The sequence below is a fragment of the Mirounga angustirostris genome, unplaced genomic scaffold (assembly GCF_029215605.1).
Source record: "Mirounga angustirostris isolate CCGP_5_RB_7025 unplaced genomic scaffold, mMirAng1.0.hap1 SCAF_11, whole genome shotgun sequence".
Taxonomy (NCBI): Eukaryota; Metazoa; Chordata; class Mammalia; order Carnivora; family Phocidae; genus Mirounga; species Mirounga angustirostris.
This window is the reverse complement of record NW_026991719.1, coordinates 81,096,537-81,113,161: the sequence shown is the minus strand read 5'-3', so window position 1 is coordinate 81,113,161 and position 16,625 is coordinate 81,096,537. Positions and strand designations below refer to the sequence as shown.

Sequence of the window (16,625 nt, the reverse complement as noted above, 5' to 3'; positions counted from 1 at the left end):
GGGATTCTGGAAGTACTTGCTTTAGATAAGAGCTGCTCAGAATAGCCCAAACACTGGCAACCACAGCATTCAAGGTAAGCCGTAGGGTCATGCTTCAGTGTCCCACAGTTTACCCAACCTGCTAGAAAAGAAAGCTGATGGGCTGCCTCAGAGATTCAGGGAGACAGAGAGCAGACCAGCCAGAGAGAGCTACTGGTAATAGATGTCCGACTTCCCAAATGAATCTAGGCCTTCCTTGGTGTTCCCTCTCCCTCTTCCCCACCTGCATTTTCCACCAGTTAGGAAGCCTAGAAATAGTCCTAAAGAGCACTGTTCATCTTCCATGGGTGGAGAAAGAGCTAAAGCCACATTTTTGATCCTGATCTCCAAAGGACTCTGAACGGAGTCAGCAGCTAAAAGGACCAGCCATAGAGTCTGCCAAAGGCTCGCCTTGTGCCCTTAAGCTCAGAGCCTATCACTTGCTCGCCCTGCAGGGTATCATAAGGTTTAGGGGAATGAGGGTAGTGCCAAGTAGCCCTTAAGAAGCTAGCTACCTCTAGCACAGTGCCAGGACTGCCCAGCCAGGGGCAGAGGGGGATAGAGGGAAGGAAAGTATGGGGGAGGAAATCCCAGCCTGTGCCACTCAATCCCAGCCTGGGGAAACTCCCCTGCCCATCCGCCTATCTACCTGCTTGCCTTTTGCAGAGAGAACATGGTTCTGGGGGTGGCTGAGACTCTTCTAGTTTCCCTGTCCCCCAAAACCATACTTCCTTCCCACACAAGACCCTCCAGGCAATCTAGGAAACCAATCATCCCATTAAAACCACAGCTCACAACCACATACTGAAAGGGAAGTGAGGGAGCAACCCAGCTCAAGGGCAAAGTTCTGAATTCAGTCACCCTGGGTCCCCATGAGCTGACCCTACCTGTGCTGCCTGGGGACTCCATTGCGGGATTCGGCAGCTCCATGATGATCCCTCAGCTCGTGTCCAGAATCAGTGTCTGGTGAGCCGCAGGCAGAGTCCTGACAGGCTCTAAGCAGGCTCCCTCAGGGGAGGCCAGCAGAGCTGAGCCAGGTCAGGAGGCGGGAGTTGTCACCCTGTTTGTTTACTGACCCCCCAGGAATCTGGAGGGGGCGGCTCTGTCAGGGCTCAGCCGGTGAATCAGAGCTTTGTCCCTGGGGAATTCCAGCTCGCTCCCAACTGGGCCCGCCACATGGGGGCCAGGAGGACCCTCCCAGGCTGGCAAGGATGGCGGGAGTGGGACTGGGCATTCCATGGTGCTGACGAGGGGCATGCACAGGGTAGTTTCTCTTGATCTGTTCTCCCTTTCCACGGAAGACACCAAGGACTCACTGCCTCCAGCCCCCCCCACCCCGAGATAGAAGAAAAGATCAGCCCACTTGGGTGACAAACCTCTGGTAAGCTATTTCCCCAAAGCCTGGCAGGAGGATGGGCTTGGAAATAAGCCTTGTCTTTAACTAAGTAAGTGTGTGCCCAGAGGCAGTGAGGAGTGGGTGTTGGCGCACCTGGGGACGGAGCCATGGGAAGGCAGGGTCAGGAAGTTGGACAGCAGAAGATTCGTCTAAGCCCACTGTGAAAACAAGGGGGTGCTCTGCCCTGCCTTTGGGAGGAAGAGCTGAGAGGAGGGAGAGTCATTTTCCACCCCCTAGACCTCTCCCTGCACTCTAAGGCTAGGGGGAAATAGATGGGTCTATGGGCATCCCCTTGGACCGCTGCCAGGAAGGGAGAGGGCAGAATGGAACCCAGCAGCTCTGAGGATCCAGTGCCCTGCTTGTGCTGCCCTGGGCCACAGGCCTGAAGGGCAGGGCCCCTCCTGGAAGTGACCCCTCTTCTCTTTCTCCAGCAGACTTGCCTGGGGGAAAGGTTAACATTCCCTAGCTAGGCCCCCACCCCTCGGCCCTGAGGGAAAACACTTCGTTTTTACCAAAAAAGGGTTCTGTTCCCATCCTCATTTATCTCCCACAGAGTCTTCTGGGCTTTCCACAGTTCCACATTGTTTCCATGCTGAGGCCCACCTACAGGAATAGTTGGAGCAGCTGCCTGACCCTTTCTGGGGGTCTGGGGTGGAGCCATTCTGGGTGGATGGGTGATGGCAGGGGATGGCAGGTCAAGAGCAGGGAGGGGCTCTAGCTCCGGGTCACAGCTTTGCTTATGCTGGGATAATTGGGCTCAAGCCAGTCTCACAGAGTCCCCTAGACTGGGAATGCCCCAGAGCGCGAAATGGCTCCTTGTGACCCAGCAACAACCAAGTTTTCTTGTTTCTGAGAGAAGCGCCCACAATGAACTGGGCTCCACCCATATTAGGCTGTCATTCCCTTCAGACTTCTTAGTTTCCCAAATCCCCATTTGGCTCCCTTACTATACCCCCATCACCCTGTTCTCCCTTCCTAGTTCCCTCTTATATTCAAAAGCCCCCTTAGCAGAGCCAGGCACACAATAGGCAACTGATGAATAACAACATTTTTCGTTCCCTACCACTGGCCTTCTACTTCTGGCTTTTGTGGCCAAGATGTTTGCTTCTCACTCCAATCCCCAGAGGGCTCTCTCCTGATCTCTTGAAACTTTAAGACAAAGTCAGGGCCATTGGGAAGGAAGAGAAGAAACTGAACAGTGGCAGAGGAGAGGGGTTGGTCTCACTATTCTCAATCACAAAATGAAGCCCTCAGGTCCCTCTGCCGAGGTGGTGAAGCTTAGAGAGGGGTGGATGATGTGCAGGACAAGCGTTTTGGAAGGGCCCAGGCTTCTCCATCCCTTGACCCTATGTCAGTCCCACTCTGGGGAAGGGGTGGGTACACTGGGGGATGCTAAGCTGACACTGGCTTGAGAATATGTTAGAGGCAGCAATTTCTCTCTGGTTAGATGTGGGAAGACAGCTCAGGAAGACCTGGCTGTTATGCCTCTCTGGACCTTTCCCTCATTGTTCTCTGTAAAAATGGACTCCCCAGCACCAACATTCTCCATCCCTGCTGCCGTTCTCCCTCCCTTCCTCCTCCTTGTATATTCTGCTGCTGTCTGCACCCCCAGCAGTGACTCAGCACCACAGCGCATCTGTGAGATACTAGGAGACATAGTACTTTTTCACACCTTCATGGCCTCTGGACCCCAAAACATTGTAGAACAAGCCAAAACATGTTTATGCCTCCCCCTTGTCCAGTTAACTTCCCGTGGACCTCCCTCATTGTCAGGAAAGGGGGCTATCTTCTTGGGATTACTGCCTCTCATACGTCCTCTACCCACCCACCAACATACATAGGCAGGAACACATAGCACCATCATTCTACTACCAGGGAGGAGAGTGGAAAGGAGAGACAGGTACGAAGGTCAAGGGACTCGAAGTGGGGCTGAGCCGGGAGCTGTAAGACTAAAGACTTGAGAGGAAGAGCCAATGGAAGGAGAGAGAATATTCTGTAGGTGCAGAATATAAAGTATGCCATAAAGAAGCTAAGGCAAAGGAAGGTCCTGCCTTGTCCTAGGTCACACCCTGAAGGGTCCCTGTTCTGGGACCTCCCTTGGGAGGTTAACATGGAACTAGTCCCCCTCAGCCATGGGGGCCCTGCCCAACCCAACACATTTCCTTGCCCTATGCCCCCTATAAAAGGCTTCATGAGTGATAAGGGATGAGCCAGAAAGAGGTCCCATGCCCTCCAAAGGGTTTCATCTATATAGAGAGTGCTCCAGAGCCTTAGGAAGCATGGACACCCACAAGAACACACACAGATCCTGTGTCCACTCTTTCTCCACAGGACTTTGTCTTGCTCTCAGCCTCTTACCTGAGGCTGGGGGCAGGTGCTTCGGAGGCTGCTGCTGTGATGGAACTGGTCAGCTGCCCGCCATTCATGACATCGTGGGAGGGTATAAGGGCATCCCTGCATGACCATAGGTTGCATCAGAACCAAGGCTCATGTGGGGTGAGAATGGGCAGTGCACCGACTGTTGACCATAAGCACCTGGAAAAGTAACAAGGAGAGATTCAGAGTCAAGACCCAGAAAAGGCCTACGAGCCCAACACTTACCCAACAGTGCCTTGACAGGTTATGTAAATAAGTATTCAAAGCTTACTGGTCTACCCAGTAGTTTTTTTCCCAGGCCGCCATGTACCATAAGGGACTTTATTTAATTATTGACCAAAGAAGTATTTATTACTTATCTATTGTGCTTTGTGCTAGAGACACCAAAATGATTTGCTGTCTGAGATCTCACAGCATAGAGAAGAGGGTGGGGGAGATCAGGGTGAGGGGAGGCAGTCATATAAGCCCATAACTATAATAAAATGCTTGTGTGGCAAGTGTTATAATCGATATTTGACCAGAAGGCTAGGGGAGCACAGACAGAGGAAGAGCTAACTCTGAGAATGTGCATAGATTTCAGAGAGATGGCATTTGAGATGAGTCTCAAAGGACAAGTAGATGTTTGCCTATGCAGAGAAGGGGAAAAAGGGAGAAGGGTGTTCCCAGAAGAGGAACCCACCTATGCAAAAGTGGACGTCACCTAAAAAAGCATAGCGTGTTCAGAGCACAGTAAGTGCCATGTGGCTAGAGTTTAGGAGGCACAGAGTTGAAAAAGACACGGTGCCTGCCCCCGAGGAGTTCACATATAGAAAGAATAGACATGGGAAAAGTCAAGCCATGAAGTGCTACTTGCATTAATAATAGAAGTATTTATGGGATGGAGTGAAGGGATAGATGAGGTGAGTTCTACCTGCTCATATCAGGAAAAGTCTCCCTAGACGAAATACACTTGAGGTGAGCCATGAATGAGAAATCAAGATTGTCATTAGGCGGGGGAGATAAGACAAAGTAATAATAATAATAATGGTAATAATAATAATTCCAAACAGTACAAAATGAAATGTATGGCATGGGAAGCAGTAGACGAGGCTGGCCGTGGCCAGATCGGGTCATGCCTTGAATGATAAGCAGAGAATTCTGGGCTTTATTTCGTAGACAATAGGGAGGCACTGAAGATTTTAAGCAGAAAGGTGACTCGACCAGATTTGCCTTTCAGAAAGAGCCCTCTGGCTGCCTTGTGGAGTGATTCTCCCTGGGGAAGAACCCCTTGAGAAGCTGTTATAATTGGCAAGCAGTTGCAGTGAGGAGGGAGCAGAGAGCACGGCTTATGAGATACTTACCGAAGAGGTAAAATACATGGAGCTTGGTGATCAATTGAATGTGAAGGGTGAAGGAGGTGGAGGAGTGAAAAGTTTCTAATTTGGGAGCTGGGTGCATAATGTTGCCAACAGCAAGAGAGGGAAGACAGGGGAAGGAGCAAATTTGGTGTGGTAGGGGGTGAGGGCAGTGTGCCATAGTAAGCTATGCTTGAGACACATTCGGCTTTGGATGAGCTGAGAAAAGGAAGACATGAGTGAAAAAGTTAGATGTACAAATCAGTCAACAGTTTAGTGGATGTACACAAGTGGGATGAGAATGAGTAACAAAGACAATGCTTGCAAATGTTAAAAGTGGTATCTTTTAGTGTTGGGCATGCAAACCCTGATCCAAAGAGTAGGGAGTGTGAGCATCTTTGACTCCTGATGTTGATGATTAAAGAGCCACCATTTTTCGTTTCTATTTCAGTGGTTCCCAACAGTTTAGGTGTAAGGGCCCCTTAAGATTAAAAAAAAAAAAGAATCGCATTTCACCCACTCATACCTACAATAGTAGCTGTACTTTCAGTACTTACAGAGCGAGAAAAAGCACTTAAACATTTAAAGATCTGTGGATTTCTTGCACTGAGTGCCCTTCCATCCTCCTCAGGGGTCCTTGGTTCAAGACTGGGGACAGCTACAGATCATAAAGATGCAAGAGTTTATGGTCTGAAGGACACTTTCTTGTACTCAAAGTCTCAAGAGATTACACAGCTACATAGCTCCTCATGCCCAAAGAGATTCTCCAAAGAATGGCTGAACAGATGGCCCCCTCTTAACTGACACCAACATAAAATAATTAGTAATTCAGATAAAAACCAAGGTGTGTTATAAGCGTGAAGGCTACAAAAGGCTTGCCTTCAGACCTCTTTTTATATTAACATTTTTATTTTTGCTGATTACACAAGTCATGCATGTTCTTTATAGAAAAACTGGAAAACCCAAAAAAATCATAAGGATGAAAATTAAAATTACCTATAATACTACCACCCAGAAATAGCTACTACTAATAGGTATGAAGCCTTGCAGTAGTTTTTCTATGAAAAAAATATATGTCCATACATCTCCAATTGTCATCCTATGATATATATCATTTTGTATTGTGATTTTTTCACTTGCCATTTATATCATGATCATTTTAGAATGTCACTAACTATTCCTCTAAAACCTGATTTCTAATGGCTGTAACTGTGATAGAGCACTACGGTCGAGGCCATGGGCTCTGGCATCACACAGACCTAGAACCAGACCCACACTCTTCATCCTAATTGCAGTATGGCCTGGGATGAGTTAACCTCTCTGAGCTTCAGTGTTCTCATCTGCAAAATGGAGATGACAATGATACTGCCTTCAAAGAATTATTCTAATTATTAAAATTAATAATGAGTTTCAACAACTTACCATAGCGTCTGGCAATAGTATACTGCTCAATAAATGTTAGCTGGAATCATTGTTGTATACTACTCAGTTGAATGGATATACCATAATTTTAATGAGTAGACATACGTCACACTGCAATGAACAGCCTTGTACATATCTGTGATTCTTTTCTTATGATAATTTCCTAGAAGGGAGAATTCCTGGACCAAAGGGTATGAACCAATTTCAGGCTTGTGATGCATACTTCTAAATTGCCCTAGAAAAAATAGTTAGATCACTTTATACTAACACCAGCAATGTATGAGAGTGCCAGTTTCCCAACACACTTGCCAACAGTGAGTATTCTTATTTTTATTTTTATTTATTTTTATTTTTTAAGATTTTATTTATTTACTTGACAGAGAGAGACACAGCGAGAGAGAGAACACAAGCAGGGGGAGTGGGAGAGGGAGAAGCAGGCTTCCCACGGAACAGGGAGCCCAATGCGGGGCTCGGTCCCAGGACCCCAGGATCATGACCTGAGCTGAAGGCAGACGCCCAATGACTGAGCCACCCAGGTGCCCCGAATACAGTGAGTATTCTTATTTTTAAAATATCTTTGCCAATTTTATAAGAGAAGATGGCATCTTGAGGAGTTCTCTGTATTTTTTAATTACTAAAGATGCTTAACCCTACATTTTTAGTGACCAGTTGTGTTTCTTCTTTCATGAACTATCTCTTTGTCTCTTCCAAGGTTCACCTCTCTACAAATTATAACTTCCTTCCTTCTTATTCCTCTACTGACCTGATGTCAGGTTGATGCTTCACAAAACAAAAATAAAGCAAACAGGAGTCAGAGAATTCAGATCTTCTCATCCCAGTGCAGGTAGAGAAGGCATAAACCCCTTCTGGTCCTACCTTGATTATCCTCTGCTGTTTTCAGGCTTTGCCACTGACTGTGACGTCAAGTCATTTCACCTCTCTAGACCTTGGTTTGCTAGCCTGTAAAACGTTAATGTGTAAGAGTTGTCAAACATCAGAATACTAGTATTCCCTGTGTTTGTAGAGCCTGCCGTATTGTCTTTCTTGGTCCTCCGTGCAACCTGGTAAGGTTTGGCCCAGCCAGAATTATGATCCTATTTGAGAGACGAAGATGCTGAGACACAAGTGAGCCAGGCCTCCTGACCCCTGGCCAGTGCCCTTTTTTCTACAAAAGCATTCTTCCTTCTGCCTATTTATCTCCATGATGTCCCACATTACCACCTGTACATACTGATTCTCTTCCTCCCCCCCCCCGCCCCCTGCTGAGCAGGAGCCTGATGCGGGGCTCGATCCCAGGACCCTGGGATTATGACCTGAGCCAAAGGCAGACGCTTAACTACTGAGCCACCCAGGCACCCCCCGATTCTCTCCCTATCCTTCCTTTTAATTTGCAGAGGCTGGGAGGAATTGGAGATGAATCTCAGTCCCCAGATGGCCAAGTGTAGGAGATAAGACATATTTTTAAGAAGTATAACTTAAGAGAAAAGATGATTCATACCTTATGTGGGACACAGAAACCATGCCATGAGAGGTCACAGAGGAGGAAGTGTTCATCTTAAATTGGAGGGATTTAGGATGTATTTATGGAAGAGATCCTTTTGAGCTAAGGTGAGAGAGAAGATTTATACACATGGAGTAGTGCGAAGGATGCTTTCGGGGTGGAGCTAGCTCTTCGGTGCCCTCCCCTAGGGATCCTGCTCGATACCAAGCTGTGGCTTTTTGCTACTAGGAATGTTCTTCCTGGTTTTCAAAGCCACACACAGGCCCTTCCAGAAAGATTCAGTGGGGGAGACATTATTTCTCTTAGGCAGAGATAGAAGCTTTAAAAACATTTGGGAAATACCAGGATTCTAACATGAAAGCAAAATTATTGGCTATTGGAGGACAAGGTCTATATCTGATATTTATTTCTATCTCACGTATTTTTTTTAAGATGGTGGCAAGTACACAGCAGGCACTCGGTGAATGTTTCCTGACTTGATTTATGGAATTGAACTCCAACTAGGTCAGTGTACAGGTCCTCAACTTTGTAGGTACAAAACCCAGAAGGAATGAAGAAAAACACTTTGGATACATGTATCTATTTGCATTTGTGTAAAGTGATGTATACAGAATGTTAGCATTTGAAGCAAGCCTTGAAACGGCAAAAAAAAAAAAAAATTGTAAACAACCTAAATTTCCATTACTAGGGGACTAGTTAAATAAATACTGGTATAGGGGCACCTGGGTGGCTCAGTCGTTGAGCATCTGCCTTCGGCTCAGGTCATGATCCCAGGGTCCTGGGATCAAGCCCCGCATCGGGCTCCCTGCTCAGCGGGAAGCCTGCTTCTCCCTCTCCCACTCCCCCTGCTTGTGTTCCCTCTCTCGTTGTCTCTCTTTCTCTGTGTCAAATAAATAAATAAAATCTTTTCTAAATAAATAAATACTGGTATATCCATACAATGGAATTCTATACAGAGGTTAAAAACACAATTAAGAACACTTTATGTATCTCTTAGGACATAATTTTAAGTAAAAAGAAAAGAAGAAAAAATAAGGTGGTTAGTTTACATTTGTGTAAAACCAAAAGGAAAGTATGTGCTTATCGATGCAAAACAATTACATGGGTTAAAATAAAAGCATACAAAAGAATCTGTTAATATTGATTGGCTTTGGAGAAGGGAGCCAAGTGACTACCAGACAGAGGTGGGAGAATTCCCTCCATTCTTTTGGGATTTTCTCTCTTTAAAACTGAGAAATATAATACACTTAACAAAGAGTGCATAAAACAGATGTGTAAAATATACTGAAATATCATAAAGCAAATTCCCATATAGTCACTGCTGGGGTTGAAAAATAGAATCATTACCCACACCCACAAAAGCCCTGTGCCATCCACAAGAGATGCAGTTTTTACTGAATATCCTTTTGTACCCTGTCAATATATTAGCTCTTTAACAGGCACTTCCTCCCTTCCTTCCCACTCCTCACTAACATGCCGTGGACGTCTTCAGCAGTTTTCTGTAAAAATTAGTGCAGCGGCTTTTCCACCGCCAAATAAATAATAACAGTTAAAACTTATTGTATCCCAGGCTTTTCATCATTAATCAGTCTATATAATCAAGTCACATCATCTTCACGACAACCCCATGAAGGGGTTGCTGTTGTCTTCATGGTGAGGATAGGAACACAGCGGAACAGAGGCAGTAAGTAACCGGTTCAAAGTGATATTGTGAATTATGGGGTGAGGAGCTGGGATTTGTATCCGGGGCAGATGTGTCCCAGAACACAAGTTCTTCACTGTTTACATTATTCCGCCTCTGGAACTTCTAGAACCCAGGCCCTGAGGCACTGTAGTCACTGACCCCTAGCAAGCAGAGATTTTTTTTTTTTGGCTATGGGCTACCAGAGGGGAGCCCAAGCACTTGACTCAGTCATGCCGCACCCAGGCAAAGGCACAAGCAATTAAGAGGATGCAGTGAGTCTGGAGGTCTGGGGGGATCACCCAGCTGGCAAACCCTACATTTCAATGACTTTCCTAGGACATCCGAGAAGTAAAATTCTGGTCAACTCTCCTAGTCTCACCTCTGAGCTCCTCCCGTGCCTTTAGAACTCAGTAGATATATATATATATATATTTTTTTTTAATGAACGAATAAAGTCTACCTAGAAACTAGAGAAGTCTAGGCACCTATCCTACAGAAATACTTGCAGAAATGGATGAGGATATCTGCTGCAGTATTGTTTGCAGTCACAAAACTCTGCAATCAACTCAAGTGGTCTTTACCAGGGGACCGGATAAGTGGGCTACTGTCAAGAGACGCGGCACAGTGTGACAGTTAGGGATGTGGGCTCTGAGCCAGGACACCCAGGTTTGCATCCTGGCTCCACTACTTATCAGCACAGGTTTGGACAAGCCCCCCGACCTTACTGGGCGTCAGTCCCTGCATCCGTAAACCAGGGATAATGAAAAGACCTACCTCATAGCCTGGTTGCAAGGAGCTCATTCATGGTTTCTGACATCTAGTAAGTACTCACATCTTACCTATTACTACAGCCACTCATGAGATGAAATATTATGTAGCTGTTAAAAAGAGGTAGATCAGGCGCCTGGGTGGCTCAGTCGGTTAAGCATCTGCCTTTGGCTCGGGTCGTGATCCCAGGGTCCTGGAATCGAGCCCCACATCGGGCTCCCTGCTCAACGGGGAGTCTGCTTCTCCCTTTTCCTCTGTCTCTCCCTCTGCTTGTGCTCTCTTTGTCTCTCTCTCTCAAATGAATAGATAAAATCTCTAAAAAAGAAAGGTAGATCTATATACACTGATGTGAACAGATATTGAAGATATATATTTTAGATAAAAGAAAAGAAGTTCAGAATAATATGCCTGAGAGAACATCAATTATGCAAAAAGCTTTTGAAAAAAATCTACATGTGCATATGCATAGAAAGAAAGCCTGCAAGGAGACACAAAACCGCTCAGCAACATTATTTCTGGGGAGTTGTGTGAGGGGGATTCTCCCTTTGACTTTATACACTTCGTGTATGTGTATATATATATGTGTATGTGTGTGTGTGTGTATACACAAATATATGTATACATATATACATACACATACATTTATATGTATGTATTTTATAACAAGCATTTATTATTCTTGGGAGAAAAATAAATAAATAGGGAAGACTTTTAAATCATGAGAGGCTTGGCAAAGAACAAGGCAGTGGGAAGAAGACCCCCCTCCCACGTGCTACAGATTCCTCTCTCCAATCCAAGGTAACACTGAATGATGGCACCCCCTCTCACAGCACTGCCTTTCTACCTGACAGCATGGCACTAAGAGAGAAGACACACATCTCATTGGTACTGAACCTTGTTATGTGTTCCTAAAATAATTCTGGCAAGGTAGCCAAAAACTGAGGTTCTGCTTCAGATGCTCTCCCTTAATGAATAAATCATGGGGACTCGGATTGTCAAACTGGAAGGGATCTTAAAGATTATCTAGACCAACCCCCTCATTTATTTTTTAAGATTTTATTTCTTTATTGGACAGAGAGATAGAGAGAGCCAGAGAGCACAAGCAGGGGGAATGGCAGAGGGAGAGGGAGAAGCCCCGATGTGGGGCTCCATCCCAGGCCCCTGGGATCCTGACCTGAGTCCAAGGCAGACGCTTAACCGACTGAGCCACCCAGGCGCCCCCAACCCCCTCATTTACAAACAGAAAGAATGAAATGGGTTCCAGAAGTTAGTTGTCAAGCAATCTGGAGAAATGAAGTTTATTCTCCAGTGAAAAGAATCAGAGATGCATCCCCATGGGGAGCATTTTATTCTAAGGCCAATTAATGCAATACATCTGAAACCTCTATACACTGCTGGTGGGAGTATAAGTTAGTAAACCATTTTGGACAGCAATCTGACAATATCTCCCAAAGGTGAAGATTCTCATACCCTGTGATGGAACAATTCCTTTCTAGATATATACGCAAAAGCAACAGTCACCTAAGAATATCTATAAAAGACTGATCATAATAGCCCTAACTGTGAGCCAAAAACTGGAAACAGCCTAAATGTCCATAAACAGCAGAACGGATAAATAAATCATGGCATATTCATTAAATGGAATGCTATACAATGGTGAAAAAAATAAGTGACCTAGAGTCACATGTCACAACACGGATGATTCACAAATATAACAGTGAATTTTAAAAAATTGGACCAGAATATATCCCATTGATATAAATTTTTTTTATTCTTATGTTAATCCCCATACATTACATCATTAGTTTTAGATGAAGTGTTCCATGATTCATTGTTTGTGCACAACACCCAGTGCTCCATGCAGAATGTGCCCTCCTCAATACCCACCACCAGGCCAACCCATCCTCCCACCCGCCTCCCCTCTAGAACCCTGTTTGTTTTTCAGAGTCCATCGTCTCTCATGGTTCGTCTACCCCTCTGATTTCCCCCGCTTCATCCATTGATATAAATTTTTAAACCACACAAAGAAGTGGTATATGCTGTTTAAAGACACATACGTATGTAGTAAAAGTATAAATAAGTGCATGAGAATCATAAACACCAAATCCAGGAGAGTGGTTACTTCGGAGGGAGGTGGGGGGGGAGGGAGTTTTAATCATAGAAGGGTAGACAGAGGGTTTCAAGTCTACTGGTGATGTTTTTTTCTTAATCTGGATGGTGGGTATTCGGATTCTTATTATGTCATTCTTTGTATCTTTTTGAGCATAGAAAAAATTTTCACAGCACATTGGTTGAAAGAATGCAACAAATCTCATGGTGAAAAGAATCCACACTTTTGGGATGTAACAAAATACCAAAAGAAATGTATAAGATCCAAATGCTGCCCTCCAAATGACAGGAAGATTCCTTAAACCTGTTTCATTTTCCTGGGACTAGTTTCACAGGAGGGAACCTGCCGGAGAAGCAGCAGTAGACTGAGAATCAGGAGATGAGGGTTCCACTCTCTCGGATACTCATCAGCTTTGGAAAGGAGAACAATTTGATTACTCTGTCAATTTTTCTCGCATTTAAAAAGACAGTATTGGACTAGATTATCTGATAAGTTTTTTTCCACGTGACAATTTCTCCCAGGTTTTTTTGGTTCTGGGTTTTTGAGCAGCAAGTCCCCAAACTGTGTCTGCTAAAGTGTTTTCCATGTAGAAAAGTGTTCCCTGGTCAAATCCATTTGGGATCTACTGGGTTAAACAAAAGTAAACGGATTTATTTATGGCAGTCCAGCTCAGAGCCTTTTAATATGCTTATATATACATTGTGACTCTCTTAAGAGGAGAATTCGGTTTTGAAGCATTTTCAAAAACAAAAAAAATATTGGACCACGGAATGCACCCCCACACTACCACCACCACCACTCCTTATTTTAAAAACAGAATCTATTAACATTCTCTCAGAACAGTGTTCTGTGAGACATCAGCGTGCTCAGTGCTGTCCAAGAAGGAATTTGTCTCACTTGCTATTTCAGTTGCGGATGTGGGGTTAGAATCCCTTATAAGGGAGGAATGTCGTCTCACCGTATAGCTCCCCATAGAATGGGTTTCTTCCGAGTGTCCCTGGCCAGTTGAGAAGGATTATCTGCTTGGGCTTCATGAGTGACAGCCCCTCCTATCTGGCTCTGTGGCAGACTGAACATCAGAAACTTCTGGGGATCTATACTTAGAAGTGCTGCATCGCAAATACACTCTCTAATTCTGGCTCTTGGGCCTCTGTTAAATTTGCTTCAAGCCATACTTCCTCCTCTGGGTGATTTTGGAACTGAAGGGTGCTCTGGCGCAGAGCTCCAGAGATACTTGGCAGGAGAGCAGAGCGCCTAGGGGAACAACTTTCCATGTGTCTTCTCCCCCACCCCCTGCAAGAGTTTGCAGGAAGCAGGACTGCAAGCAAGATGAGGACCCAGCCAGGAAAAGAGGGACTCTGTCTTCTTTCAGGGACACGACACTTATCACTTTCACTCACAGCACCTCCTTTTCAGGGAGGGTTTCCTTAGAAGGCTCCCAAGTTCTTTGGAACCATATCCCACAGGGCCTCTTAAAAGGTGATGTACCTGAGTGCCTTTAGTCTAGAAACAAGGATTCCTTTGGAGAAGTCAGGAACTCAGGTGAACTAGACCTAGAGCCTTTTAAAGGCTTTCGGTTCTTTTGAACGATCCAAAAGAAAACAGAAAAGTCCGTTCTCTTGCATTCGGCATGCACCGTGCTCTCGATGGAAACGGGCGGCAGCTGCTGTCTCGATTCCACCCCGCCCCAGGCCAGCCCAGCTACCTCCTTGTCCCCAACGCCCAGAGGCCTAGCCCTGCCTGCCTACCAAAGGCGGGATAAACCGTAGCTACCCACACAGTCTCGGGCCCGCTTCCCAGCCTGGGGCGTTGGGCCCAGTGCCAGGAAAGGTACGGAACCCAGAAGGAGCAGGGTGCTTGACTCCAGGAGAGGTGAGCCCTATTGCACAGCACGCCAAGCTACACTTTCAGGAGTGCAGAGGTACCTCCTGATCGCATGGGGTAGGAAGGAAAGCAAGGGAAGAAGCAGAGGGCTTCAGGGAAGACGGATTGAACCAGGAAGCAAGGGCGGAGAGTAGGATGCGCCTTCAGCACCAGGCTCCTAAGGCAGAGCCCAGTCTACTCCTGCGTCCTGTCTGCGGACTAGACATTCATCTGCTCAGGAGACCTGCTCTGAGGTCCCACGTTTCCTCTCTCCTCCCTTTGCAGCCAGTGCTTTCCACACCCCTTCCCTTCCCTCCCGCCAGGAAATCCATCCTTGGACGAAAGGCATGTCATTGAGAACAAACACAAATGAACAAACAAACAAACAAGCAAGCAAACAAAGAAAGAAAGAATAGCCCTCTCCTCTCTAAGAAGCAAACTGTGGACCTTCCTCTTATTCATTAGTTGCTCACATTGGCTTGAGTTTCTGTTGTTCCTGGGCACCTTTTTGTCCGCCCCCCTCCCCCGGAGTCCAAGCAGTGGCCACTTCATCGTGAGCATTTGTTTTTAATGCAAGTTTCCCCCCAAAGGCACATGCAGGCAGCAGGTAGGGGGACACACACACACACACACACACAGACACAGACACGCGCGCGCGCGCGCACACACACACACACACACACACACTACCTCCAGCGCGTCCCTTCCCTCAGTCCTTTCCCCTCAGCCAGCCGAATAAGGAGAAAGGGCAAGGCTGGGGCATCATCTCTCCGTGGCCTACCTTCGGATTCCGGCAGGTCTGAGGAGCAGGCTGTAACTGGCCGCCGGCAGGCCGGCGCGGGGCTGCCTCTGTGAATCAGCAAAGGAGTCCCTGAGACAGGGATGCCGCCAGCTGCTGGAGGCACACTCTCCCTCCGTCTCTCCCACCTTGCTGCCCTCTTCGCTGTCTCCCCCTCCCCCTCGGCTCTCAGAGCCGCTGGGTGTTGCTATGCAATCGCATCAGGACTAACGGCGTTGCTCTGACCTCCGGCAAAGGTACCCTTGACTGGGCGAATGCAGAAAGCGCAAGGACAGTTTTGTGAAACTACCAGAGCCTCAGCGGCTCTCGCGGAGATTTCAGTTCATGAGAAGCAGAGGAGGAAAGCGGAAGAGGCTGAGAGGCAGAGGGGGAGATGGGGGGGAGGCTTCCACTGGGGAGGAGGAGACAAAAGAGGCCCGGAGATCAATACAAGCTGCTGAGCGAGGAGCCTGGGCCCCAACTTCCCCAGATCTAGCCCAGAGCCAAAGCCAACTTCAGAGCCAGAAGCTGGCAGTGTCCCTCAGTAGCCAGTCCAGGATTCGGCTTCTGTGTTGGAGGTTGAAACACTCTGCTCTAGAATTGTCACTGGTACCCAAGGCACAGCCTTGGGCCAGGGCAGACCTCCAGTCATCCCCGAAGTTCTCGGCTCACCCCTGTTAGAGCTACGTGGAGGAAAAAAACCTCCACGATGAAGGAAACAAAGTGGACCCTGAATGATTGGAGAGAATATATTTCCTCCATGCCTCACCTCAGCAACAACCCCCGTCATTCTCCCCGCTTCTGTCCACACCAGCCCCTTACTCCTCTATCACCCCTGTTGAAGAGAAGAGGGTATAAGCCCCAAACACCCTGAGAGAATTCAGAAGATCCACTCAATGGACATAGGGGATTAAATCCCTTTACAGAGTGCCCGGCACACATTACTTAATATTTGTTAAATGAGTAAATTGGGTGGATACATGGATGGATGGATGGATGGATGGATGGATGGATGGATTGAATAGCAGTCAAAAAGTCACCATCGCTAGGGGCGACTCGGTGGCTCAGTCGTTAAGTGTCTGACTTCAGCTCAGGTCATGATCTCAGGGTCCTGGGATCGAGCCCGTGTGGGGCCCCCTGTTCCTTGAGGGGCCTGCTTCTCCCTCTCCCTCTGCCCCCCCGCCCTGCTTGTGTGCACGCACACACTCTCTCTCCCTCGGTCAAATAAATAAATAATCTTTTTTTAAAAAAAAGTCACCATCCCCATCCTCCTACACGAACAAACATACTCATACGTAAAGCTCTAGCAGCTCCAGGCCAGGGAAAAGGATAAGAGAAGCATTCTTCTTTCCTCCTTCCACTTCTGAGAACAGGG

At 46.7% G+C, this 16,625-nt stretch overlaps 1 protein-coding gene across 1 annotated transcript in view; it reads right to left on the bottom strand.

Annotated features, from left to right (window-relative positions):
• Positions 1–16,213, bottom strand: part of DRP2 (dystrophin related protein 2) — a 41,479-nt gene extending 25,266 nt beyond the window's left edge. Inside the window, exons 1-3 of the mRNA XM_064574346.1 lie at positions 15,254–16,213; positions 5,682–5,782; positions 3,773–3,949 (exon numbers count right to left, since the gene is read on the bottom strand). Of these exons, the coding sequence (XP_064430416.1) occupies positions 3,773–3,889 (117 nt within the window). The 5' untranslated portion in view covers positions 3,890–3,949; positions 5,682–5,782; positions 15,254–16,213. The remainder of the gene's footprint in view (positions 1–3,772; positions 3,950–5,681; positions 5,783–15,253) is intronic.
• Between the last annotated feature and the right edge of the window lie 412 nt (positions 16,214–16,625).